Source organism: Lagopus leucura, unplaced genomic scaffold (genome assembly GCF_019238085.1).
Source record: "Lagopus leucura isolate 7727_CA_CO unplaced genomic scaffold, USGS_WTPT01 Super-Scaffold_100002, whole genome shotgun sequence".
In the NCBI taxonomy this organism is placed as follows: Eukaryota; Metazoa; Chordata; class Aves; order Galliformes; family Phasianidae; genus Lagopus; species Lagopus leucura.
This window is the reverse complement of record NW_024962263.1, coordinates 27354475-27377426: the sequence shown is the minus strand read 5'-3', so window position 1 is coordinate 27377426 and position 22952 is coordinate 27354475. Positions and strand designations below refer to the sequence as shown.

At 37.1% G+C, this 22952-nt stretch overlaps 1 protein-coding gene across 2 annotated transcripts in view; it reads left to right on the top strand.

Annotated features, from left to right (window-relative positions):
• GALNT1 (polypeptide N-acetylgalactosaminyltransferase 1) overlaps positions 1-22952 on the top strand; it is a 75070-nt gene that overhangs the window by 43756 nt on the left and 8362 nt on the right. For both annotated transcript variants that reach the window (XM_042868944.1, XM_042868945.1), the window contains exons 5-9: positions 6141-6307; positions 11529-11736; positions 13573-13743; positions 16423-16540; positions 17436-17616. In XM_042868944.1, the coding sequence (XP_042724878.1) occupies positions 6141-6307; positions 11529-11736; positions 13573-13743; positions 16423-16540; positions 17436-17616 (845 nt within the window). The remainder of the gene's footprint in view (positions 1-6140; positions 6308-11528; positions 11737-13572; positions 13744-16422; positions 16541-17435; positions 17617-22952) is intronic.

Genomic DNA, 22952 nt, shown 5'->3' with positions numbered 1-22952 from the left:
ACTTAAGTCACTGTTTACCAGAAAAGCATCACTTGATTTGAATGCTGGTGGTGGTTGATGCAGTGTTTTGGCACTTTCTGTCACCTCTGCTAACAGAGATGTTATTCTCTGCTAGAAATGTGTGAGCATCAGCAGCTTCAGGGTGACTCAGTCTTATTTCCAACATGTTTTCACCTGTGGTTTAGGGAGGGAGTAGTGTTTGCATTGGGCAGGGCTGTGCCTCAGCTTTGTTGCCTGAAGTTGTTGCAAACTATAACTTTAGGCAGATGGGCAGGTAAACAACGAGTACTGGTAGATTCACAGCACTGCAGCATGATGGGGCCATTATTAAAGCCTGAGGTTTTATGACAGGAGTTTGTATTTTCTAGTGATTTGGCATTAACTTCAGTATCCTCAATAGTTGTATTTTCAAGCCTTCAGGTGCATATTTTGCAGAATACATTTTAATACTAAAGATTATGCTTTTTATGCTGTATCACTAGTATTAAACAGGTTTATTCTGGGCACTATGTTGTACCGCGTTTCCTCAAAACCTTGGCTCTGATGCAGTTTTCCTTTCTCGTATTTAAGTTCTGAGAGGCATTTTATTTGTAACTGCAGCTTTTATTTTTAACCGTTGTTTGTACTGTGCAAGATAAAAGCTTGGACTACATCTGTAAGATGATTAAATACATTTCCCCTCACTCCCTTCTGTTGTTCCTTTCAAATATGCATTTGTACTGCATTAGCATACTGCACATACGAGCTGTGGTCTGAGCTCTAGTGTGATTTCCCATCTGAGCTGTGAAGTGCAGAGCAGATACTTGTGCTTGCATTCCAGCTCTGTCTTTCATTGATACGTGCTTTGGGTTTGGAAAACAAGTGTCGTGCAAGTGTATTGAGTGCTGCTAATATTTCTGAGCCATTGTAAATTATTGTATTGCTTGTGCTTTCTTCCCTTGGAAAGCTGGTGGAATCTGGGTATAAAATTGATGTCACGTATACCAAATCTTGGCTTTGGTACTGCCTATCTACTGCGTTTTTGTTTTTATGTCCTCATAGTCTCTTTCTGCATAGATATCATGGTAGTGTATAATTGATTTCCAACAAGATCTCTACTATGTTTGCAGACTTTCTTTTGACAGCAGTTCTTCAGCTTATGAAATATACTGATCTTATATATCTCATATAAAATCCCATTTTATTACGTTACTTCCAAAAAAAGATTTAGCATGATTTCGAAGGGTGTGCAAATGGATTGCTTCTAATACTGTACATATGACTTTAAAGATACGACAGTGTTGCACATAGCACTTGATCTTGAGTTGCAAGAATAATTTCTCGAAATTATGTTCAGTGAATACAGTGTTATAGTATTGATAAAATGCCAAATATTATCATGAGTTGCTTGCAGCGTTATGTTTCTAAGCTAATATCTAAGTTTCTCTGAAAATCTCAACAGTAAGTTGGAAGAGGTGATATTAGGACAATGAAGGGTAGGCCATGTTGGTCTTAGGCAGTAAGCAGAGCAGGATGGTTATCAGAAGAATTTCACTTCTGAGGAATTCAAATGAGGGATTGTTTAAGATCCTCCAATAGATTACTTCTGTTTCAGCAGTGGTTAAGTATGTTTCCCTCATTCCTTCACTAACATAGGAGATAAGAGTTCCAGTTCTGCTAGTTGTACATTAAGGTTGAGAGCAAATGGTTCTGGTGATGTAGGTAACACAAAATCAGTGTACTCACCCTAGTTCTTAGCATCTTGAAGGCTCAGGCATTGCTAATACTCGAAAGGTATAGAAGAGAATAAGCTGTAAGCTGAGGTGTCTGGAATCTTGCACTGGTAGCACTAAGTACTTTGGTATCAGCTTTGGCAGACCTGGTAACAACGAGGTGCTCATCTGCAGTCATGAATAGCATCATGAATGTTGTTCAGATGCTTTGGAAAACTTGCATTTCATAAGGTCTTGAAGTACTCTGAACGATCCCTTTTGCATTTACTGGAAGATAAAATTGTTGTTCCTTTTTTGTTTTTCTTTTTGAAATCTTTTATTCCACATTTTGAGTTTAGAGGATTTTTTTTGTTGTTGGCTGGGTAAATTAAATGTTAACAAACCGTAGATTTTTCTATACCAGGTATTTCTTTATAAAGATTGAAAATTGAAGAAGACCACCTTCCAAAACTATGTACAGTTAATTCTTTTAACAGAGATTCAGTCCTTCATGTTGGCTGTCATTTTTAACCAACAGCTAGAAGCTTCAACTGTAGACTTAGGATATGCAGCTTCGCAAAGTATTGCAGTGATGCTTATTTCTTGACCAAAGCTATCTTGTCAAATGGGATGGAAGTTTTAATATTCTGATCAGTAGGAGTCGGAAGTTCTTTCCTTGCAAGTTTATGGTTACAGAAAGTTTAAAATCTGAGATTTAATGACTAAAATAAGGCAATTCTATTCAAATAATACTTGTCTTTTTGAGGTTATTTTTTTTTTTGTAAAGTCTCCCACAGACTGTTTACAGCCTGAACTGAAGGAGAAAAGTGTAAACAGTTTATTCAGAGGTTTTCAGATTCTTTCAAGTTGTTTTGAAGTCGCTATACACAGTACACCAAATAATATCTTTCTGGAGATTTTTTTATATGCAACTCCCTGTCTAAAATGTACAGAGCTTCTATGTATGATTCAATTACCATCTTCATAGAAAAAGAAGATGGTAGAGAAGAAAAGCATAAATAATAATTGCTTCTGACCTTCCACTTTAGAAACTTCTGTAATGAGTTTAAAATATTGAAATTAAGCTGTAGGGCCTTGTTAGCAATGTTATCCACAGATACGCTGTGATCTGTCATCCTTGTTTTGCTTTTGGCATGTTAGGCATAAACCTGGGTGAGCGAAGAATTTGGACCCAGCGTACTGCCCTCCTTTGCTCTTAAGGAAATGCAGGCCTAGGAGTAAACAATGGGCCAAAGCATTCCGAATTATGGCACAACATTGAAAAAAGGTGAAATTCTGTGAACAGTACCTACGTATGTGCATCTGACAGAGGTCAGGCCTGTGTCTTATCTGTTACTGTCCTGTGGTTCCTTTGTAAAAACATTTTTGAAAATGTTTTACACAATGCTTGTAAACTTCATTTATATCTCAAGTCTGATTTTGATGGGACATGAAAAATTGTGGCAAATCAATTAGGAAACGAGTTTTATCCACTTTCATTTCCTCACTACCTGAGAGCAACAAATGAAACATTAGTGAGGAATAGGTGGTTAATGAGGCTGAAGCTGGTGATTCCAGTTCTGAGAAGGAGACTTGATATGGAATTAAGAAAATCTTCACTGTTTTGTTCATTAGAAAGTGTATGTCAACACATGTAGATTAATCAGGCTTTTTTCTTGGTCGTATTGAAGTAGTTTGTCCTATTCTTTTTCTGTACCTTTATGTATAATGTAATAATTCATTGCTTGTGTTTAAAATATCTAATATTTCCAGGGAGTTTCCACAATCTAAATAATATATGGAGTTGCATTAGCCAAGAATTTGCCTGATGCATGCCGTAGATTAAGGGAAGGGTGATGCATTTCAGGTGAAGTAGATATTCTCAGCTGCTGTTTGGAGTCTTCATTAAATTACTGCAGATGGTATGCCTTCCTGATATTATGCACTCAATTTTAAAACTATTTGAGGCATGATCCAACTAAAGGAACATAATGTATTAGTAGTGAATTGAAATTCAAATTTCCCTTAATTCATGCCCTGTATGTCATACCCTTGATGGTTATGTTCTGCTACTAATGTTGTTTATCTGTTGGTTGAAACAAATGCTGCATTTTAAATAAGTAGTAAATAAATAGTAGTAATCCCTTCCTGGGGTAATTTGTTTTCAAATGAAAGACAAAAAGGATTCTTAATTTAAAGGTTTGGTACTCAAGATAAAATGTGGGTTTTGCATAGAGGGCTGATGCTCTGAGTTAACTGTTCTTTCTGTTTTACATTCTGCAGCAGTGTGTTCCTGGGGGAAAGCAGCGTACGGCAATGATTTCAAAATTAAAAACTACTTTTTTTTTATCTGTCAATATACTTGCACATACATTTGTCACTAAAGTATGTGTAGAAAGACAGTTGAAAGGAATACCGTTACAAAACAAGCTTGTGTTGCCACTTGTGAAAGTCTCTAAATATTAGTAGACAGGGCAGCATAGGTCACTCTGAAACTGTTACTCCAGAAAGGGCTGATCGCTGTGGTTGACAATAGGCAAGTCTTGTTATGGATGCAGGGATGTTCAGCTTCTACAGGTCATGGAAGTGGACGTGCTTGAGAAGGGGTTCTCATCAACCTTCTGTATGTCTTTCAGGCATGTTAGGGATAAAAGGTTTCCTTTCAAAGATGGATCTTAAAGATTCTGATGTCTTTATGCTAAAGACAGTGCAATGTTTTATAAAAGTACTTGTCTGTGGCTGGCTTTTTTTGTACTAGTTCATTTGTTTGGAACTCAGTAAAATAAATCTTCCATAAAACCAAGATAGTTAAGGATGAAGATCCAAAATTTACTATTGCAATGACAAAGCTTTTGGCCACTGCAGGAAGATAGTCCTGTTGAATGAGATGTTATGGCTTCTTATGGAATACAGCAAACAGATCTATGTCAGCTTTTCTACAGATATTCTGTTTAAAAAATATAGGATCAACTGGAAGATTTACATTTCTACTAAGGCTGAAAGTCAACACTCAGATACCTTGTTTTCTGGTCTAGGGAGCAGTGCTGTAGAAGGAATAAAACATTGATGGTTTGGTTTTAAAGCAACATAATGGGCTGAACAAGTGAAAAGAATATTTGGCCCATGTGTAGAATTTGCCATCTGAAATTCAAGGTGTCTTTGCCAAAAGCTATTTTATTTTTCAAGTGATACCACAGAAATAATACTTTGTCAGTTGACATTCTTCACAAATTTTCTTTATGCGTGAATCAAATAAAAAAGAACAGGGATATGAGTGTTTTCTCTAAAGATTTTGACACTTGCTTGTTGTAATGAATAATTAAAGTCAGCTGTGATTGTAGACAAGTCTAATATTGAGGACACATAGTGCCTGTTTCAAAGATATTGGTGTTTCAATTCTCAGAAGGGGAAGCATGATTGCACAGAAGCTCTTTGAGATGCTTCCTAAATTATACCTGGACTTAAATTATACCTCGTCTTATCTGGGATCTAGGCTCACTGAGGGTTTTTTGTCACTACCATAGAGCCAGAATGCCTGTGTGTTATGAGAACTGCTCTTGCTTCAGGCTCTGTGGCTAACCAAGTTAGCTAGCAAATAAAATATTCATGCTGTGAGCCTCTTTTGGTTTGTGTTCATGGTGTCACCGGTTCTTCCGAAGGGTGGGAATAGATGCTGACACCACAATCCTGTATTGACAGCTTGTTCCTTCAGTATTGTTTTTATACTTTTGGTTAAACATATGCGCTGTTTACTTCTCAGGCTCTTGATTAGGGCCACAGGTGATACTTTTTAACATATTCTGATAGTATTTATAACAGATTACTTTTGAATGACTATATGTAATGAGTTGGGATCTAATGAAAGCTCTTCTGTTGAAATGAAATTACAAACATAAAATGTGCCTACAACTTTTTCTCATATGATGATGGGTTACATTTTTATTGTTTGTTATATATTCTTTATTTACACAATCTCTTTCAAGTTTGCCATTTCTTACCTTGTGCATTTCTCATCCCTTTTCCCCCTCTGTCCCTGTAGTAGTAGGGCTACCCCTTGCCCTCTGAGGGAATGCAGGCTTAAATTAGCACCTTGAGTTAATGTATTTGTTTTGTGAAGCGTTGCATATCCAAGTAGCAGGAATAAATATGGTTAGCTGTATATGATGGCAGTGTGGACGTCTGTCATTTCAAGTACTGATTACTCCATGAAGGTTCCTTTCTGAGTGGAAGGTTGGAATACTAGATGTATACATCAATGTAAGGATTTTTTAATGTGGGAATATTAATTTGTGCACTTTTTCCTCCTTTTGTCACACCTGGGACATTCACACAGTGTTGATATATCATAAATTGCTGTATGGTTTTACTAAGAAATAAACTTCAAACTTGCAGTCCTAACTTGATCGTTACAAATGCTCTTTTTTTTTTTTTTTTTTTTTTGATTAACAGTTGTAAAACAAAGGTGTATGCAGACAACCTTCCCACAACAAGTGTTGTCATTGTTTTTCACAATGAGGCTTGGAGCACACTTCTACGAACTGTTCATAGTGTGATAAACCGGTCACCACGACACATGCTGGAAGAAATTGTACTTGTTGATGATGCCAGTGAAAGAGGTAATGATAAATGTTGATACCTTTAAGATATTGCAGTTTGTTATTCTTTTTTCTTTAAAAATTGAAAGTGGAATTTTACTGGCTTAGCTTTGCTCAGCAAAACACAGTAGTGGGGTTGAAGGGCAATAAGCAATATGCCCCTTATCAATTACAAATGGATCATTCTGCTCTGAAAACGAATACAATTTTGTCTGGTTACTTTTTTGTTGACATTATAGAGATTTTGTTTCTCCTGCTACCGTTTTCTTGTTCTACATTTGGAACTGTAACACGTTATTAAGGCTTGGGGCATTTAAAATTTGAGCAATGTGATGAGTAATAGTAAAGGCAACTTTCTTCTTCACACACACCCCAATTTACATTTGGTACCACTGTCAAACATGGTGCTCAAAGGGATCAGTATTGACTTTTCAGTTTATGGGAAATTGCAGTTCAGTTTCCCTGCTGTATGAGATTCCACTTTTTAATGGTCAGTGGACAAAGTGAAAGTTCTGTGATACAGAATAAAGCTTGTTTCATTACCTTATATAATGAAATTAATGGACAAAACTTGAAGCTGGTTTTCTTAAAGTGACTTTATTTAGATTTTGCTTGCCAGTGATTTTTGTAAATTACAATATAGTAGAAATAAAGATAATATTCTGGAAAGTACTTGGTAGCTCATTCTAGATCAGTTATTTGTTTTATTTCTTGATTGATTTTTGTCAATGTTCTTGGTTATGAAGTGTAACTTGAGGGATACTTTTTCTTGTGTGTGTGTGTGTGTGTGTGTATGAGAATGAGAGAATGTCATGTTTTCTGAAGTATGTAGAAATAATGCTTTTAAAATATATTTCTGTATTGGAAGATTTCCAGTAGATTAATAGTGAGGAGGCCACTATTTAAAGTAAATAAATAAAATTTTGGCAGCCACCATTTGTTGGCGGTCATCTGTATTTATCTGCATCAGCAGTAATTTCCCTGCTTTAGTTGGAAAATTAATATTTTCCAGCATGCTGATATCTCAGTTTGAGGCTTCTGATTCCAATATTGCAAAATACGTATTCTGCTTATTATGTGAATTCCAACTTCTCAGTAAGATGGGTCAAAACATCTGAACAAACAAAATCTATGTACCGGAAGAGATGCTGGATTGCAGACCATATGGTCTGAGTATCATTAGGGTGTGTGGATTACAGTAACTAGCAGGAATTTTTGTGGATTCACAGCTGAAGAATTTACAGAGTACGAAGATTATGAAGAATTTTTATGGGGTATCTTTTTATAGTAAAAAGTGTGAGTTTCTTCTTCAGCTTGTATGCGTGTATGGTAATGTAACATATTGCCTGACCAATTCCAAGCCATGTAGGTCTAGAGAACAGCTGGCTGTGAAGAAGATGAACAGGGGAAAGAGAGAGCATGCCAGTTCGACGAGTTGTGACCAGGCCGTTTACCTAGGGACACATTGCTCATGCACTCAGGTTGTGTTTGCACATGTATCAGTATTTGCTCCTTACTTCTTGCTCACACTTGCTAGTTCACCTGATACTAGCGTTAGCCTCTTCAACAGATTCTAGTGCCATTTGGAAAAAGCAACAGGCTTGAAAGGTAATCACACCCTGGTAGAAGAGGAGTGCCTGTGCAAAGGGCAAAGCTACCACGTGAATGTGTTCCAGATGGGATGGGAGTTGTGATTAACTTTTTAGCTTTTAGAAGGGTCAAATTTTCACTATTTTAACTTGGAGGGAATTGGTAGCGGCACCCCTCAATTTCTTGTAGTTATTAAAGCTCTTGTTCCACCTTTCTTTTGAAACTGCTCACCACTCTGAGGATTATTCCTGGGGAATACAGATGCTGATATTTGGGTTTTAAGTGTCTGTAATCAGGTTATTGTGCAGGTACAGGTTTCCTTAATGAAATAGAGGGAGTACTGTTTTGGTTGGTTGTCTCTTATGCTCAGACTCATGCTAGAAAAACAAAGTTTAGTGCAAATCTGCTCTGTTTCATTTATCTACACAGTCCCTTTCAATAATTCATGTCTTTGCCAATGATTAATAGTGACAGGTCAGCTTTCAATGTGACCTAGAAATAGAGTAAGCTCATATTAAAATAATGTAGGCAGGTATTTCTTGTTTTGTCTCTTTAATTTCTATTTAGTAAACAACAACAGTAACAGCAACCAAAATTTTTATCTAACACTCGCCGTGTCCTCATTATGATGTAGAATTATAATTCACTTTAAAAATGGCTTTTTAAAGATATATTTTGTGTTCCTGATTTGTTTGAGGTAGGTTACAAAATCAAGATAATTCTAGGCTGAAAGATGTAATATTTCAGATTTTTTAATTATTTTTGGTGACGTTATCAAGCATCTTTAGTTTTGAAATCTGTGATGATCACTTTTGCACCTTCCACCGTTATTTTCAGCAGTTCCTGAAAATTGTTTTGTTCTTTTATGCTTTTTTTTCCAAAAACATACTATGTTTCCAGCAAATGTTCTTTTACATTAAATAAAACTGAAGCGATGTGATGCCTGAAAATATGAAGGCTTTAGCATATGCTACTTACATATTCTGTTTGTGTTGAATTAAAACGGCAGACTTTTTTCCAGAAAAAGAAAACTGTTCAGCCTGAGCAGTGCATTTTGAATTCTAACATCAGAGTCGATTTAATTGGAATGAAGTAAGCATTCAGTCTGCCTGAAGCACACTTTGTACCTGCCAGTGTCAAGCTCTTAGAAGAATGAATTTGCATAATATCACACAATTATTTACACTGCAAAAAAACCTTTGGAGAAACATGGCATGGCTGTAACATTTCTTCTCTAGTTGCTGATCAGAATTGTGTATTTTGTTTTTGAGTATTAACTTCTTTGTTAACTACTTTAGAAAACAACATTAGCAGAAGAAATCAGAAGTAGTCAGTACTTTAAAACTAGGTCGAGTACTGAATGGCCCAGTGTGCATGGCAGATTACATCAGGACAGAAAACACCCACAGAAGCTAGTGATAGATGCATATCAAAGCGATGGATTTAAAACTAAATACCTGAAAATAATGTCTGTGAAGTATTTGTGCTGCTTATATCTGTGACTGCGTGATTAAAAATCAGTAAATCTGTATTGTAGCTTAATAAAAATATTTAGTTTGAAACTTAATGTTTACTTGATGTTCACGAACTGTGACTCAGTAATGGAATTGTCCAGTTATTTTTCAATTTGCACACTTACTGGCTTTAACTGAATTGGTTTGCTTTTTTTGTCATCTTGAAGTTCTTAGTGCCAGTACTACCATAGAAGATGTTCTTTAAACATTCCATAGCAATAAGTAAAAGTATCCATATTGATAGAGAAAAAAGTTCAGAAAGGAATATCCAGCAGAAAGTTTTGTCTCTGATATGGAAGGTCTTTTGCAAGTATTGTCAAAACCTCACCCTCTGCTTAAAGTGCCTGAGGCAGTGCTAAAAACTTACTCGGCTGTCATCCCAGGTCATTCCTGAACATCTGACGCTGTAGTGCATAAATATTTTCATTTGGGTGTTTAACATAAGATTTAGTGGAAGTATAGCCACTTGGCTTGCATACAAAGTTATCTCTAAAGCTTAACGTTTCTAGTAGGCCAAAATGTATTATGTGCATTAAGAGATTATTCCAATAATTTTTAGATGTGCGGAGGAACATTTTTCTGACTGTCAGATTAGCACAGAGAAATTCTTCACTGTCATGTTATCTGTGTAATCATGCAAATACACACATGTATACACATACACATTAAACTATAAATAGTTCCACAATGCTAATCTCTTAAATTGGTGGCTTTGGGAAGCTACGTAGTAAGAAGTGAAATTAGTTTGATACAGGCTGCGTCAGTCAAATGATGTGTGCTTAATCCTAACAGGCCTGCAAAATTTTTAGATGTGAAAATGGGTTTGTACTTCTCAATTCTTCCTACTAAACATTCTTTTGAATCTGTGTTAGCATACACAATAAAAAGTTAACTTTGTAGTGAGTTTCTCTTGAGACAAATATTTAAGGTCTTTCCAACTCTTAACACAGCTCAGCGTCCAAGATGTGTCAAAACTTATTTCTATGGGTTTTAGTGACAGTCCAACAATGCGAAGGGAAAAATGAGGAGGGAATTAGCTCACCAGAGCAATAGTGAGGAATGATAATCATCCCTGGGGCAGCTCTGCCTCTTGAGATTTACAAAGCAGCCCAAGAGTTCATGCCGTGCTTTTTCTCCCTCCAGTGTCACACACGTCCTTGCATGAAGGACTTAATAATATCTTACATTAAATCCTACTCTAGGCTGTGCACTGTTGTACTACAACTCTCACATGCTTTGAATATATCATGTAATACATTCAGTAGCTGAGTTTTGTAAGAGTACTTATTTTGCCTCTATTACAGGTTTCAAATCTGTATAATGTTATTACACAAGTTTATATGGCTGTAAATTGCTTTTTTCCTCTCAGTTCTTTGTTCTTCCTTACTATTATTCATAGTCTAATTGGTCATGATGGACAAGAACTATGCTGAGCAGTGAGAAATTTGACAGCTGTTTACACTGCACTAAATTTTGAATTTACAAGCACTTATTAGCAATTAGTTATGGATGTTGTATTTTAATTAACATAATCCTCAGATAAGCAGGTTTGTTATATAGATGCTCATTGACATACGGCTGATTGTCTTCATTTTTGTTTTTAGGAATTGTAGTGATAACTTAGAGATCTTAGCCAGACATATGTGGAGAAAGCAGAATTGAAAAATGCACTTGGTTATATTTCAAACTCTGCAAAGAAATCTGTAAGTTACATTATGGTAGGAGATAAATAGTTCAGCTAGTTGGCTCATTTTTGTTATTTTCATGATGGATAATTTTGTGCCCAAGAATATGTATGCATACATTTATTCCAAAATAAAATCTTGTCTATCCCGTCATATTTTTGTGTAAGCATTCTACACTCTCCATTTTTGTTTCCCATGATGACAGAATGAAGAGAAGGAACTTCCTGCTCTAGCAAGTGAAATGCATGGGGGAGGGCAGAAGGGCTTTGTGCAAAGTGGAGAATAAGCAGCAGAGTAAACTAGCTGAGAAAAGAGGAAAGTGATAGGAAAGCAATGAGAAACCTTATTTCAACTCTCTTCATCAAAAACAAAGGGAGAAAAAAAGCTGCACTTTGTAACTGACCGTTTCCATCTGTTTGATTTTTTTATTTATTTTTTTTTTCCCCCTCACAGACTTTTTGAAAAGACCACTGGAGAGCTATGTAAAAAAATTAAAAGTACCTGTCCATGTGATTCGAATGGAACAGCGCTCTGGTTTGATCAGAGCTAGATTAAAGGGGGCTGCTGCTTCCAAAGGCCAGGTCATCACCTTCTTAGATGCTCATTGTGAATGTACGGTAGGCTGGCTCGAACCTCTGCTGGCAAGGATTAAAGCTGACAGGTAATTATCCGTCTGTTGGTCCATCATTTTTTTTTTTTTAAGGTTTTTAAGATGTTTCTAAGTACTATGATGTAACCTAAAAGCAAATATCTACTTCCTGAAAGGACAAGAAAGTCCTGTATTTTGCAGTGCTGTAAGGCTAAAAGACTAATTCAGAACCCCTTTTGAAGGGGGAGACATGGTTTGAAATAAAGCTTATATTGAAATGCGTGAGCTAATGTGTTTAAAAACTGGGAGATCTGAGTATGAATGGAGTGGAAAGTAGCGGAATTTGAGGTCTTTTACTTGGCTTACTCCTTCATGAATTTGGGAAGATATTCTTAAAGAAGAAATGGAGGCCCTGGTCACAACATGGTAAGCTTTTATAAGGGCAGGTATTAACAAGATGAGGGGAAATGATACTGAACTGGCAGAGGGTAGGTTTAGACTAGGTATCAGGAAGAAATTCTGTACTGTGTGGGTGGTGAGACACTGGAACTGTTTGCCCAGTGAGGTTGTGGGTGCCCCATCCCTGTAAGCATTCAAGGCCACGCTGGATGGGGCTTTGAGCAACCTGGTCTGGAGGGAGGTGTCCCTGCCTATAGCAGAGGGCTGGAACTAGGTTATCTTAGAAGTCCCTTCCAACCCAAACTGTTCCGTGATTCCATTCTATGATTCTACAACTAGAAGTATCTCTCAAGTTTACTGTATTCAGGTTCTCATGACTTCTTTCTTTCATAATATGGGTTGTGAATGATCTGTGGATGTGTGAAATTCTGTGATGTGATGTGGTCCTCTAGGGTGTGTTTTCTAAAGTTAGAATAGTTACTGGAATCATGCTAATTTACACTGCAGCAGGATGGCTTTGTGCCTATTTTAAATCGGTATTCACAATGCTTACGTGCATGTTAATGTGTTGGAAACTTGAGTTTTATTGTAAGGAGAAATTGGTATGCTTTACAAAACATACATCTGAGCAATTCCATAGTTGCAGACTAGTTGTTAGTAAACAGCGTTTTAAATAGGCTAGCTACTAAGCATAGTGTTACAAATCTTAGTTTTGTTCTTATGGTTATAGGTGAAAATCACATAAGTTTTCATGTTACAAAATACAGTATTACATGATGAAAAAGTAGCAGCTATTAAAGAGCCTTTGTACAGAGCTGTACAAAGACACAATATCAACCTCTAAGTTATCATTTTTGTGAGATTCATGTAAATTATTGTTGCAATTTGTGCAAATAGCCCAAATAAATGAGTCCTTTGAACTTAGTTGCAGAGCTTCCCATGAGTGGAAGCCTACTTGAGTTAATTCAGTATCTTTAAGATGATTAGAATTATTATCTCTGAGTATATATGTGCCTTGATGATGTCAGAACAGTAGACAGTGAAGCCTCTTTCTATTTTTATGTGGTAGCTCATTTCTTAGTCTTGATGATATTTTGGAATACTTCCTCAGGGCTAAGGACTTGAGTCTTAATTTAAGAACGTGCAAGTTATTTTGACCACTTAACTAGAAACCAGAGCTTCTTTTACATTCAGTCACTGTTTGACATTGAGAAAACTATGATCATTTTTTTCATCTGCAGAAGGTGATTAATTATTACTGACAATAATGCACATGCTATTGTTTTTAAAGCTAGTATTGCCAAAATTGCAACACATTTTCATTTGGATGAGTTATTTCAAAATAGCAAGATAGAGCTTGATATTCTGGTAGTATCTATCGTGTACTGCTGAGAAATGGCATTCGAAATTTTAAACTTAGTACTTGTTAAAAATGGAGTTTAAAAAAGGAAACCACAAACCTTTTTCTGAAATTTGTACTAACAGATTTTGGTTCATCCTTCTTTTTAGGAGAACAGTCGTGTGTCCCATCATTGATGTAATTAGTGATGACACCTTTGAATACATGGCAGGTTCAGATATGACTTATGGTGGTTTCAACTGGAAGTTGAATTTTCGTTGGTATCCAGTTCCTCAGAGAGAGATGGATCGACGGAAAGGAGATCGAACTCTTCCTGTTAGGTAATTATTAAATTGGTTCAAGTGTTCATCTGGTGTTCTTTCTGGATTAATCTTGTATACAGGTAGGCAGTTAATTTTGTTGTTGCAATATCTATTTGAAGGAGCAGCATAAAGATTATTATATGTGAATGGGCTGATTGTAACTTTTGAAAGGAATGAAGAAAGCTATCGGTATGTCACTGTAGAACTATTTCTGTGGTTTTTTGCTAGTTACCAGCTGACTGCTAGCTTTTTGCTAGTTTTTATGATACATATATTTTTATTGAAGCAATACCTTATCTTTTTTCTCTAACAGATAAACAATATTTTGAATATGACAAATTTTTATTTCTTGTTGGTGTCTGTGAGGGTTGCTCTGAAAGTAATGTGTCCTGTTTTTTATAATGTTGGGCCACAATTTCATAGGTGGATGTTGTTGCTGTGGCAGTAGAGATTGAACCTTCCATATTTCATTAAATTTTGTTCCATTGAAACAAGTGGCAGCAGAGGGAGGCAGTCTGACATACCGGTGTCTGACACAGAAGTGTGTGTGAAGCAAAGATAGAGAATTGAATTCCTTCATGCAGTAAAAAATTGCACCCATTGACATTCACAGACACTTGATGAACATTTGTGGAGACCAAACAATGGATGTGAGTATAGTGAGGCAGTGAGGGGTAACAGTAGCATGAAAGGCAAGCCATGATCACGATGACCATGCACAGCTGTTGCACCATGAAATGAAGAGCATCTCAATCAGCTCATCCACACAGATTAGCAGATTACAATCAGGGAGCTGTGTACAGAGTTTCAGTGCATTGGAAATGATGTTGGCAGCGTTCGAATATTTGCAGAGTTTGCACCAGGTGGATCCCATGGTACTCATAGAGGAGCGGAAGTAACACCGTATGAAAGTTTGTCAGGATCAGTTGAACCAGTATGAGGCAGAAGGTGGCAGTTTCGTGGACTGCATCATTACCAGTGATGAGACGTGGTGTCACCACTACAAACCAGTCAAAATGGCAGTCCATGCAGTGGCAAGATGCAAATTCACCCATCAGAGGAAAAGTTCCAGTTGCATCCCTCAGTGAGTGTAGTATCTTCTGAGAGAGGAAAGGGGTCCTTTTGGATTTCCTGGAACCTGGATATAAACCATCAGCTCTGACCTAGTGGTCATTGTGATTCTGACTAAGCTGAAGGCTTGAACTTCCAGAGTCAGTCTAGAGAAGACGACAATCTTACTCTTGCACCACAGTAATGCCAGTCTTCATACCAGTTTCAAGACCATGGAGCACACTGCCAGTCTTGAAGGAATGTTGTACCCCACTCACCATATAGTTCAGATTTGGTGCCTGCTAACTTTCACCTGTTTGGGCCAATGAAAGGTGGATTGTATGAGCAACAGTTTGCTAGTAATGACATGGTCGGAGCACTGAGGTCACGTCCTCTCATGCAGGTTGTTACAAGTGTGACATGCAGGCTCTTGTCCATTGCTGACAAGAACGGGTAGCTGATGGTGATGATTATGTTGAAAAATAGTGTTGTAGCTGAGAATTTGCTCTAGCAAATAGTGTTATTGTGCTCCTTTTATCTATGATAGTTTGTACAGAAATAAATAGGAGGCATTGCTTTCAGAGCACCCTATGTACATGTGCTTGTGTGCACATACATAAACATATTAGAAATGCATGAAAGGGAGACAAATTTATTCTGGTATGTCATATTTGCAAAGATAATGTGGAACACATATAACTTGAGTAAAATATACCTTAACACAACTTCAAATTTACATTTCCTGGCCTTAACACTCAGAAAAGTGGGCAATATTAACTTAATGTAAGGTTGAAGATGTGATCTCTGGTATTTTTGGTTTGTACTCTATTATGAAGAAATCGAAGGTGTTCTCAGGATGTGGTTAATGGATTATTTTTTTCCCCAATGTCTATTTTAGTGGAAAAAGCTACACAAATTATAGTTAGATTGAGACTACCTAACTTATATTTAACGTGTCTTTCAGGAAAAGCATGAAGTGTTTCAGAAGAATGACTAGTGGTAGAAAATGATTTATGCTAGAAAAATATGTCATTTGTAGACTTGAGCTATAAAATTATATCAGCAGGCAAGGCGAATGTATAGCTTTTGTATTGTGTGCATGCTGACTAAAAAATGAAAATTTGGGAAGCTAAAGTATGAGAAATTAGCATTCTTTACTAGTAAGGAACTAATAAAAAAAAAATCCGAATGTAACCCTGATTGTACAACTTCCTTGTGTAAAGTCAGAGTAGTGAAAGCGCGCAGACCACTTCATGGCCTCTTGTAATTCTTCACGAGTAGTTACAGGCGTGTATATTTCTTGTAAGAAACCAGTTTCTCTTTTCTAAAAATTACCATCACTGGAGACAGAAGTTTCCTTCTGCAGGAATGGCAGCTGCTTATTAGGAGCCATTTCTCTATTCAGAGTCAAACTTGAAGCAAGGAAACAATGAGAACTGTCAGTGACTGCTTCCTTCTCCAGAAAGTGTTGAGCTAGCAAATACATCAGCAGTAACTGCGCTTGGACAGCAGCCTCATGAGAAGGAGCGTGTTCTGAGCTACAGAAATAAAAAGTCACATTGTCAGAGTGTAAATGTGAAATGTATTTAAGAATGTCGTTATAGTGAATGATGCTTATTTCTTTTTTTTTTTTTTTTTTTTTTTCAGGACGCCTACAATGGCAGGAGGTCTTTTTTCAATAGACAGAGATTACTTTCAGGAAATTGGAACATATGATGCTGGAATGGATATTTGGGGTGGAGAAAACTTGGAAATTTCTTTCAGGGTAGGTAAAAGCTTATATCTGCTCAATGTGTTATTAATGACAGGGTGTCTCACATTCTGTAAAATAGACCAGATGACAGTGACAGGGTCCTCTACTTTTGCAGCTAGTAGTATACTTCCTATCAAGTTCCTCTGGTGGAGACATGCAAAAACTGTACCTGTCAGTGAAGAAAAGTGTATGATGAATAGTTGACAGTCTTGTGACAAAAAATGGAATTGGAGTGTTTACTGTGAATAAATACATTTGTTTTTTTAAAAGGAATTCAGTTAGAAAATCCACTTGGAGCATAAGTTAAGGGTAATACTGTCAGTGTATGGTTTATCGTGTCAGTGACACATGAGTGGCTCTGTTACTTTCTCTCCTTCTTATGGCCTACCTTAAAGGTTGCCCGTTTTCATTTGGTTGTGGACCTAACCAGCATTGTTCTCACTTCCATTCCTACCAAATAGCACAGTTACCTTTTGTTATATTTATCAGCTCAGAAAAATTAGTGGTTCCAAAATGAAACTGAATATATTTTCAGAAGTGTTACTTGGGAAATGTATGTTGTTTTTACATGGAGGATCTGTTTTATAGTGGACTTTGTGGGCAGATAATCACCTGATACTTTACTGTGATCCATGTGAACCTTTTCATTCCTTTGCTGTCCTGCTGGCCCAGTTCTCTGAAATAATCTCATGCTGTGAGGCCTGCTATACTCCTTCTTATGCTGTTCTACTTAGGCTTTTGAGCATCCTTACCCATTGAGCAGGAAACAAACTTACTTTTCCCTTCCATACAGTATTTTTATGTTGTAGATACAACTTTTCTCCAAACTGACTAGCAGTAAATAATTAACATTTTAAAATGTTTTTTAGCTGTTTAAACCATGCAGTAACTGTGCTTTCACTTTCAGATTTGGCAGTGTGGTGGCACTTTGGAAATTGTAACTTGTTCACATGTTGGGCATGTGTTCAGAAAAGCAACACCATACACTTTTCCAGGAGGTACAGGGCAGATAATCAACAAAAATAACAGGCGGCTTGCAGAAGTCTGGATGGATGAATTCAAAAACTTTTTTTATATCATTTCCCCAGGTGAGCAAGTTATGAAAATAAATATGTATTAAGAATTGAAATGGATTACTGCTGAAGAAAAAACGAACAAATAAACATGAGTATTATGAGAATCTAGCTAAAAATATTATTTCTTCTAATTTCATGATACAAAACTCACCAAAGATGTATAAAAAGGACAAATTTAATTAAAACAATGTTATTAGCCTATCCAGAGATGTACCCTGAAGACTTTGAAGTCTTTTTTTTTTTTTTTTTTAATGTGAACATGACTTATGAATGAGCTTCCTGTGCAATGGAGTTAAAGCTCAGTAGAACATCAGAGTTTAACTGTAGTGCTAAAAGCCAGCTGTCCAAATGCATCTCATAATGTGATGGAGTTTGACCTCTGACTTCTGTGTTGTGGGCATTGAAGGTAGAACCAATTAAAATAGATGTAAGTGAATTCCTGTAGCAGGAGGGGCAAAATTTAAGGTCATCTGGCTTGGTTGAGTTTGCATGTGGCAATCCAGAGTGTGGGAACAAAATGGCCAATGTATTTGACTGTGATGATACATAGTATATTTCTTAAAGTGAATGTTAACAAAACAAGAGAATATATAATATGAGAGCAAATTTTCTATGAGCAGAAATTTTCAGGAAAAGAATAAAGCAGCCTGGGAAATACTGAATTATTACCTTCTACTACAGATTAATTTTTGTTTGTCTTTTTAAACAAAAGACAAACTTCAGAGAGCAACAGACACTGACAACTATTTGAGGCATTAGAGATATTGAACTTCAAATACTGAGCAGTGGTCTTATATGATAAATCTACTTTCCCAAATAGCTATCTTTTAAGCTACTATTCGCATATGACTTGCTTATTAAACTTGCATTAGTATTGAAATGTAAAAACTGGAATAAAATATAGTAATTTAGATTACAGGCTTTGAGAATACTTTGTGAGAGCAGGTGATCACATTGCTTTATACTTTTGTTTTTTAATAGAATGCATTACTTGATTAGGACTAAGATTTTTTTAATTCTGTTTTCATGATTAATTTTGTAATGTGGTACCAGTCAAAACCTTTTAGGTGAAATCTGAATCTTATAGCTTGTGGCTACTCTGCTGCTTTATTAATTAAGAATTATGAATTCAAACATCACATGTATAAATGTCTTTCAGATAAGCTGTATATAAATAACTGCAATTAATTTTGGCTAAGATTGTTTTTTTGCATCCATGCCAAGCTGGATTTTTTGTTTTTTACTAAGTGACAATACCTACGTGTAAAAATAAGCTCTTGAAAACAAAGCTGAATTAGTCAACATAGTGGTAATGCTGTGTTACTTTGTATATGATCTTTGTAGTCCTTTTCATGAGATAACTATAAGCTACAAAAGGAGTTACTGTTTTCATGTAGAAATGTCGTTTTGATACAGCTTCTTTTCATGGGTTTACAGCATTGTGTCTATACATACATTCTTCTGTTGGAGAAAAGTTACAAAAAAAAATATCATTTGAAACAGAATGTGAGTAAGAGTTTTGAGATGGTGAAAGTAACTTCAGTGATTCTCTGTAGTTGCACTGTATATTCTCTTCTTTTGAAAGATGCATGCCTGCACAGTTTGTCTTATGCTAATAACCTGCATGATTGGTGGATATATTCTTGCCAAGAGCTCTAAGCTGCTCAGAGAGCATCTGCACCAGCCAACTGGCACAGTCTCATTTATGTGCCCGTATCCCTTTGACACCACACTGAAGTTTGACACCGGAATTTCCAAGTGTTTCAAGAATCACAGGGCTGCATTACCTGAATCTGTTGCGTTGTTCTGAAGTCAGTCTGTTACCCAAGGCTGTGAAAAAGAATGGCTTGTACAGCTGCTCACTTCTAGCTATGATGCAGTGTTTATTGTTTAGAGAATGAACCGATAGACTGTACTCAGCGCTGCTCATATCTTCTTCCCTCCCCTCCAAATCCTTGCATGTTGTCAGAACAAGAATGGATTATTATTTGGGGAAGTTCACAAACCCCTTACCTTTATTACACTGTTATCTCTATCTTACCTGAGTTAGGCAGACTGCTGATTTTACCTATTGATGGCAAATATTGCCTTGAATTGTCAGTACATATTTCTAAGCTAACTCAGTGAATTTCTTCTCCATTAACTCACTTTGCCATACTCTCAGTTTTCAAGTGTCCTTCTTATATAAAAAGGAAATGCTTAGTTCTTGCAGAATGATGATGTAGTGACTCTGGCAGACTGTACAGCCTGTGAAACTCTGCTAGTGCAGTGTGTGCTTTCAGTATTACTGTGACAGTGTCACAGCTTCTTGGAAGGAGCAAGATGAGAATTTTTAAGCTGATGCTAGCTTGCAAGAGAAGAAAACGAGCAAACCTCTGCACCCGTATTTTTCTTGTTATGGATGAGGAAACTGGATTTTGAAGGAGGTAATATACTGGCAGACATGATTAAGTCAAATTAACAACAACTCCTTTATATCCTTTCTTTTCTGCTCCCCTGAGAGAGGGAATCACAGAGGGATGCAAACCTAAGATTTTAGGGTAGCTTTCCCATTTCGTGTGATCCGAACTGTGGAAGGAAATGTCTTACTATTTGATTGATAGGAACTCCAGAGACTTTTTACTATTGATGTAGTTAAGTGGAAAGCTATACTCTTGAAAAGTAAGCCTTTAATCTTTTTTCCCCCTCCAATAAATACTGCCTAATAGGAACTACTTGTGTTTTAAGCTTTCATGCATTTTAGAAATCATATTTCTGCTTAGGAGCAGACAAGTACAGAAGGAAGCTGAGCAGGACAGTGTTGCAGCAGGTGCTGCTCAGCCAAAATCCAACCTGTCTCTTCGCACACAGCAGCTATCCTCTGCAGCATTAATGGCACTAACTGTTGCAGTTGTTCTGCATTAGCCTACAGCTTTTCTTACAGCTGTGTGTTGCAGCAGGGTGCTGTTTCACAGACCATTTCCTGTTGGAATCCTGCATATGCAGGTTGGATGTTAGGGGGAAGTTCTTTACTAGGAGAGTGGTTAGGCCCTGGAACGGGCTGCCCAGGGAGGTTGTGGATGCCCCGTCCTTGGACGTGTTCAAGGCCAGGTTGGACGGGGTCCTGGGCAACCTGATCTGAATGTCTATGTTTGGTGGCCCTGCTAGGCAGGGGGGTTGGAACTACATGATTCTTGGGGTCCCTTCCAACCCAGGTGATTCTGTGATTCTGTGAATAGCCTGGATCCTGTCAGCCTGTGCAGTGGATTTTGCCACTTCTCTCTGATTCCTAGACTTGATCTTTTTTTTTTTTCATTGTCCCTAGTCCAGAATACTGTGAAAGAATTGTCCAAGGGTGAGGCTTTCTGAGATGGCAGTGTCAGTCCAACAGTTTGCTGCAAGGATGGTGCCTTATTCCCTTTGCTTGTTGATTGTTTGTGTATGGCAGCTGGTTTTACTTACTGAACTCCTTGGGACCTTTTACTCTGTAGGCTTTCTGCTGGTTAAATTAGCACCTGTGTCAGCACAGGAAGTGCAGCAGCAGTCTGAAGCTGAGCAAGGAAAATGCCCTTTTTGCAGCAGCAGCTCCATACTGTTAGGTTGGCTTACCACAGCTACCTTCTTGTAGCTACTAATTAATTGTAAACTGGCAGTTACGGTGTTTGTTAATATCTTTCTTCTAAAGGTGAAACACAGATTACACAAGAAAATCACACAGCCTAAAACTATACGAGTCAGAGTTCCATCTTGGACCTGCAGCCTCTTGGTCTCAGTATAAAAGGCTGTCATTCAGCGATCTCTTATGCCCCCATTTGTACACTGAAGGTATCCCAGCAAGCAGCTCTAACGAGCTCAGGGAGAGCCTCCTAGTGTGAATGGAAATTAACCTTCTTGTTGACCAAAAGTTTTACTCAGAAGGTGTCTTTGATTGTACCAGAGCAATCAGTAATGCTGTAGAATTATGTAAACAGGAGCTCTCTGACAGACATGGTTGTTATCCTGAGAACTGGATCAGTCATCCTGGTTTATCATCACTATGTATGCTTGTCTTTAGCCAAACATGGTAAGTCTGGGATAAGATTTCTGTTTATGGCTGATGGGGAGACTGAGTCGATGGTGGTTGGTCTTTGCAATGTAGCTAAACCTATGTTTAAAGTATGAACAGAGTGGTCCTGTATGTTCCAGTTTACAGCCAGTATTTCTTACTGCCATTAACTGGAGATGCAAATATGTGACTGTGTGAATTGGTTTAAAATGATTACTGCTTATTGAGTTTTATAATACTGAAGAAAAACAAGTTCTGTGAGGGTTTTTTTATTTATTTTTCCACACAGAAGCCTGGTTTTGAAAGAAGCTTTCTTACTGTGCTTTTGAAAATGGTGGAGTGGTTTATAATCATGATGAAAATATCATGCTTCTCATCTTTCAAAGGAGTTTAGCATGAGTATATTGCCACATTAAACTTGGCAAGCAAATCTTCCGTTCTCTTGAAATTTTGAGGATGGCAGAACTATTGCAACATGACCACTGAAAAGCTTTAATTATTAATGAGTTAGCAAAAGGATAAATTAACCTTCAGATGGAGTATTCTACTGCTAGACATTGTTATACATATAAGAAAGTGGTAGGCGATTAGTATTCATATATTGTAAGGATAGTGGAGGAGTTAGTAGTTTTGAAATGGTTTTCTAAGACTCTTCCTTCCCTCCCTAGTCTATTGGGAAGTCTAGGGATTTTCTCTCAAAAATAGAGTAAAGCATTTTTTTCAGGAAATAGTGATAGCATTGAGTAGCTTCTTCTCATGATTAGTAACCAAATTACAGAAATGCTTGCTTGGATGAGAAGTCTAGATTTGTCAAATTGATAACTTTTTTTTTTTTCCAAGTGTAAGCACACCCAAGAGATCTGATAGAACAGGAAAGACTGTTACGTATTACTGATCGGAGTAGCATGGTATTGTGTACGAAACTGTATACCATGTCCTTTAGTACAGCATCTGACTGTTGTGTTCAAGAAATGGTTAGATGTTGTACTGTTGTACTGAGGGGCATGGTTTAGTAGGAGATACTGATGGTGTGTGGATGGTTGGACTGGATGATCTTGGAGGTCTTTTCCAACCTTGGTGATTCTGTGAATTTTTTTCAAGAATAGTGATAGCACCCAGCAAGTGCTGAGCTAAATCTGAGATTTGTACTAAGTTGGTGGTTTTGAATTATTTGATATGTGTTCACCCTATCACTATTTATCTCTGTGTATGCCTTTTAAGTGCATTTGTGAAAAAGCATGTGTTTGTCACAGCTAACGGCAAGCTGAGTAATAAGAAGAAACAGAATAAGCTGAGTAATAATAAGAACCACCAGGAAGATCCA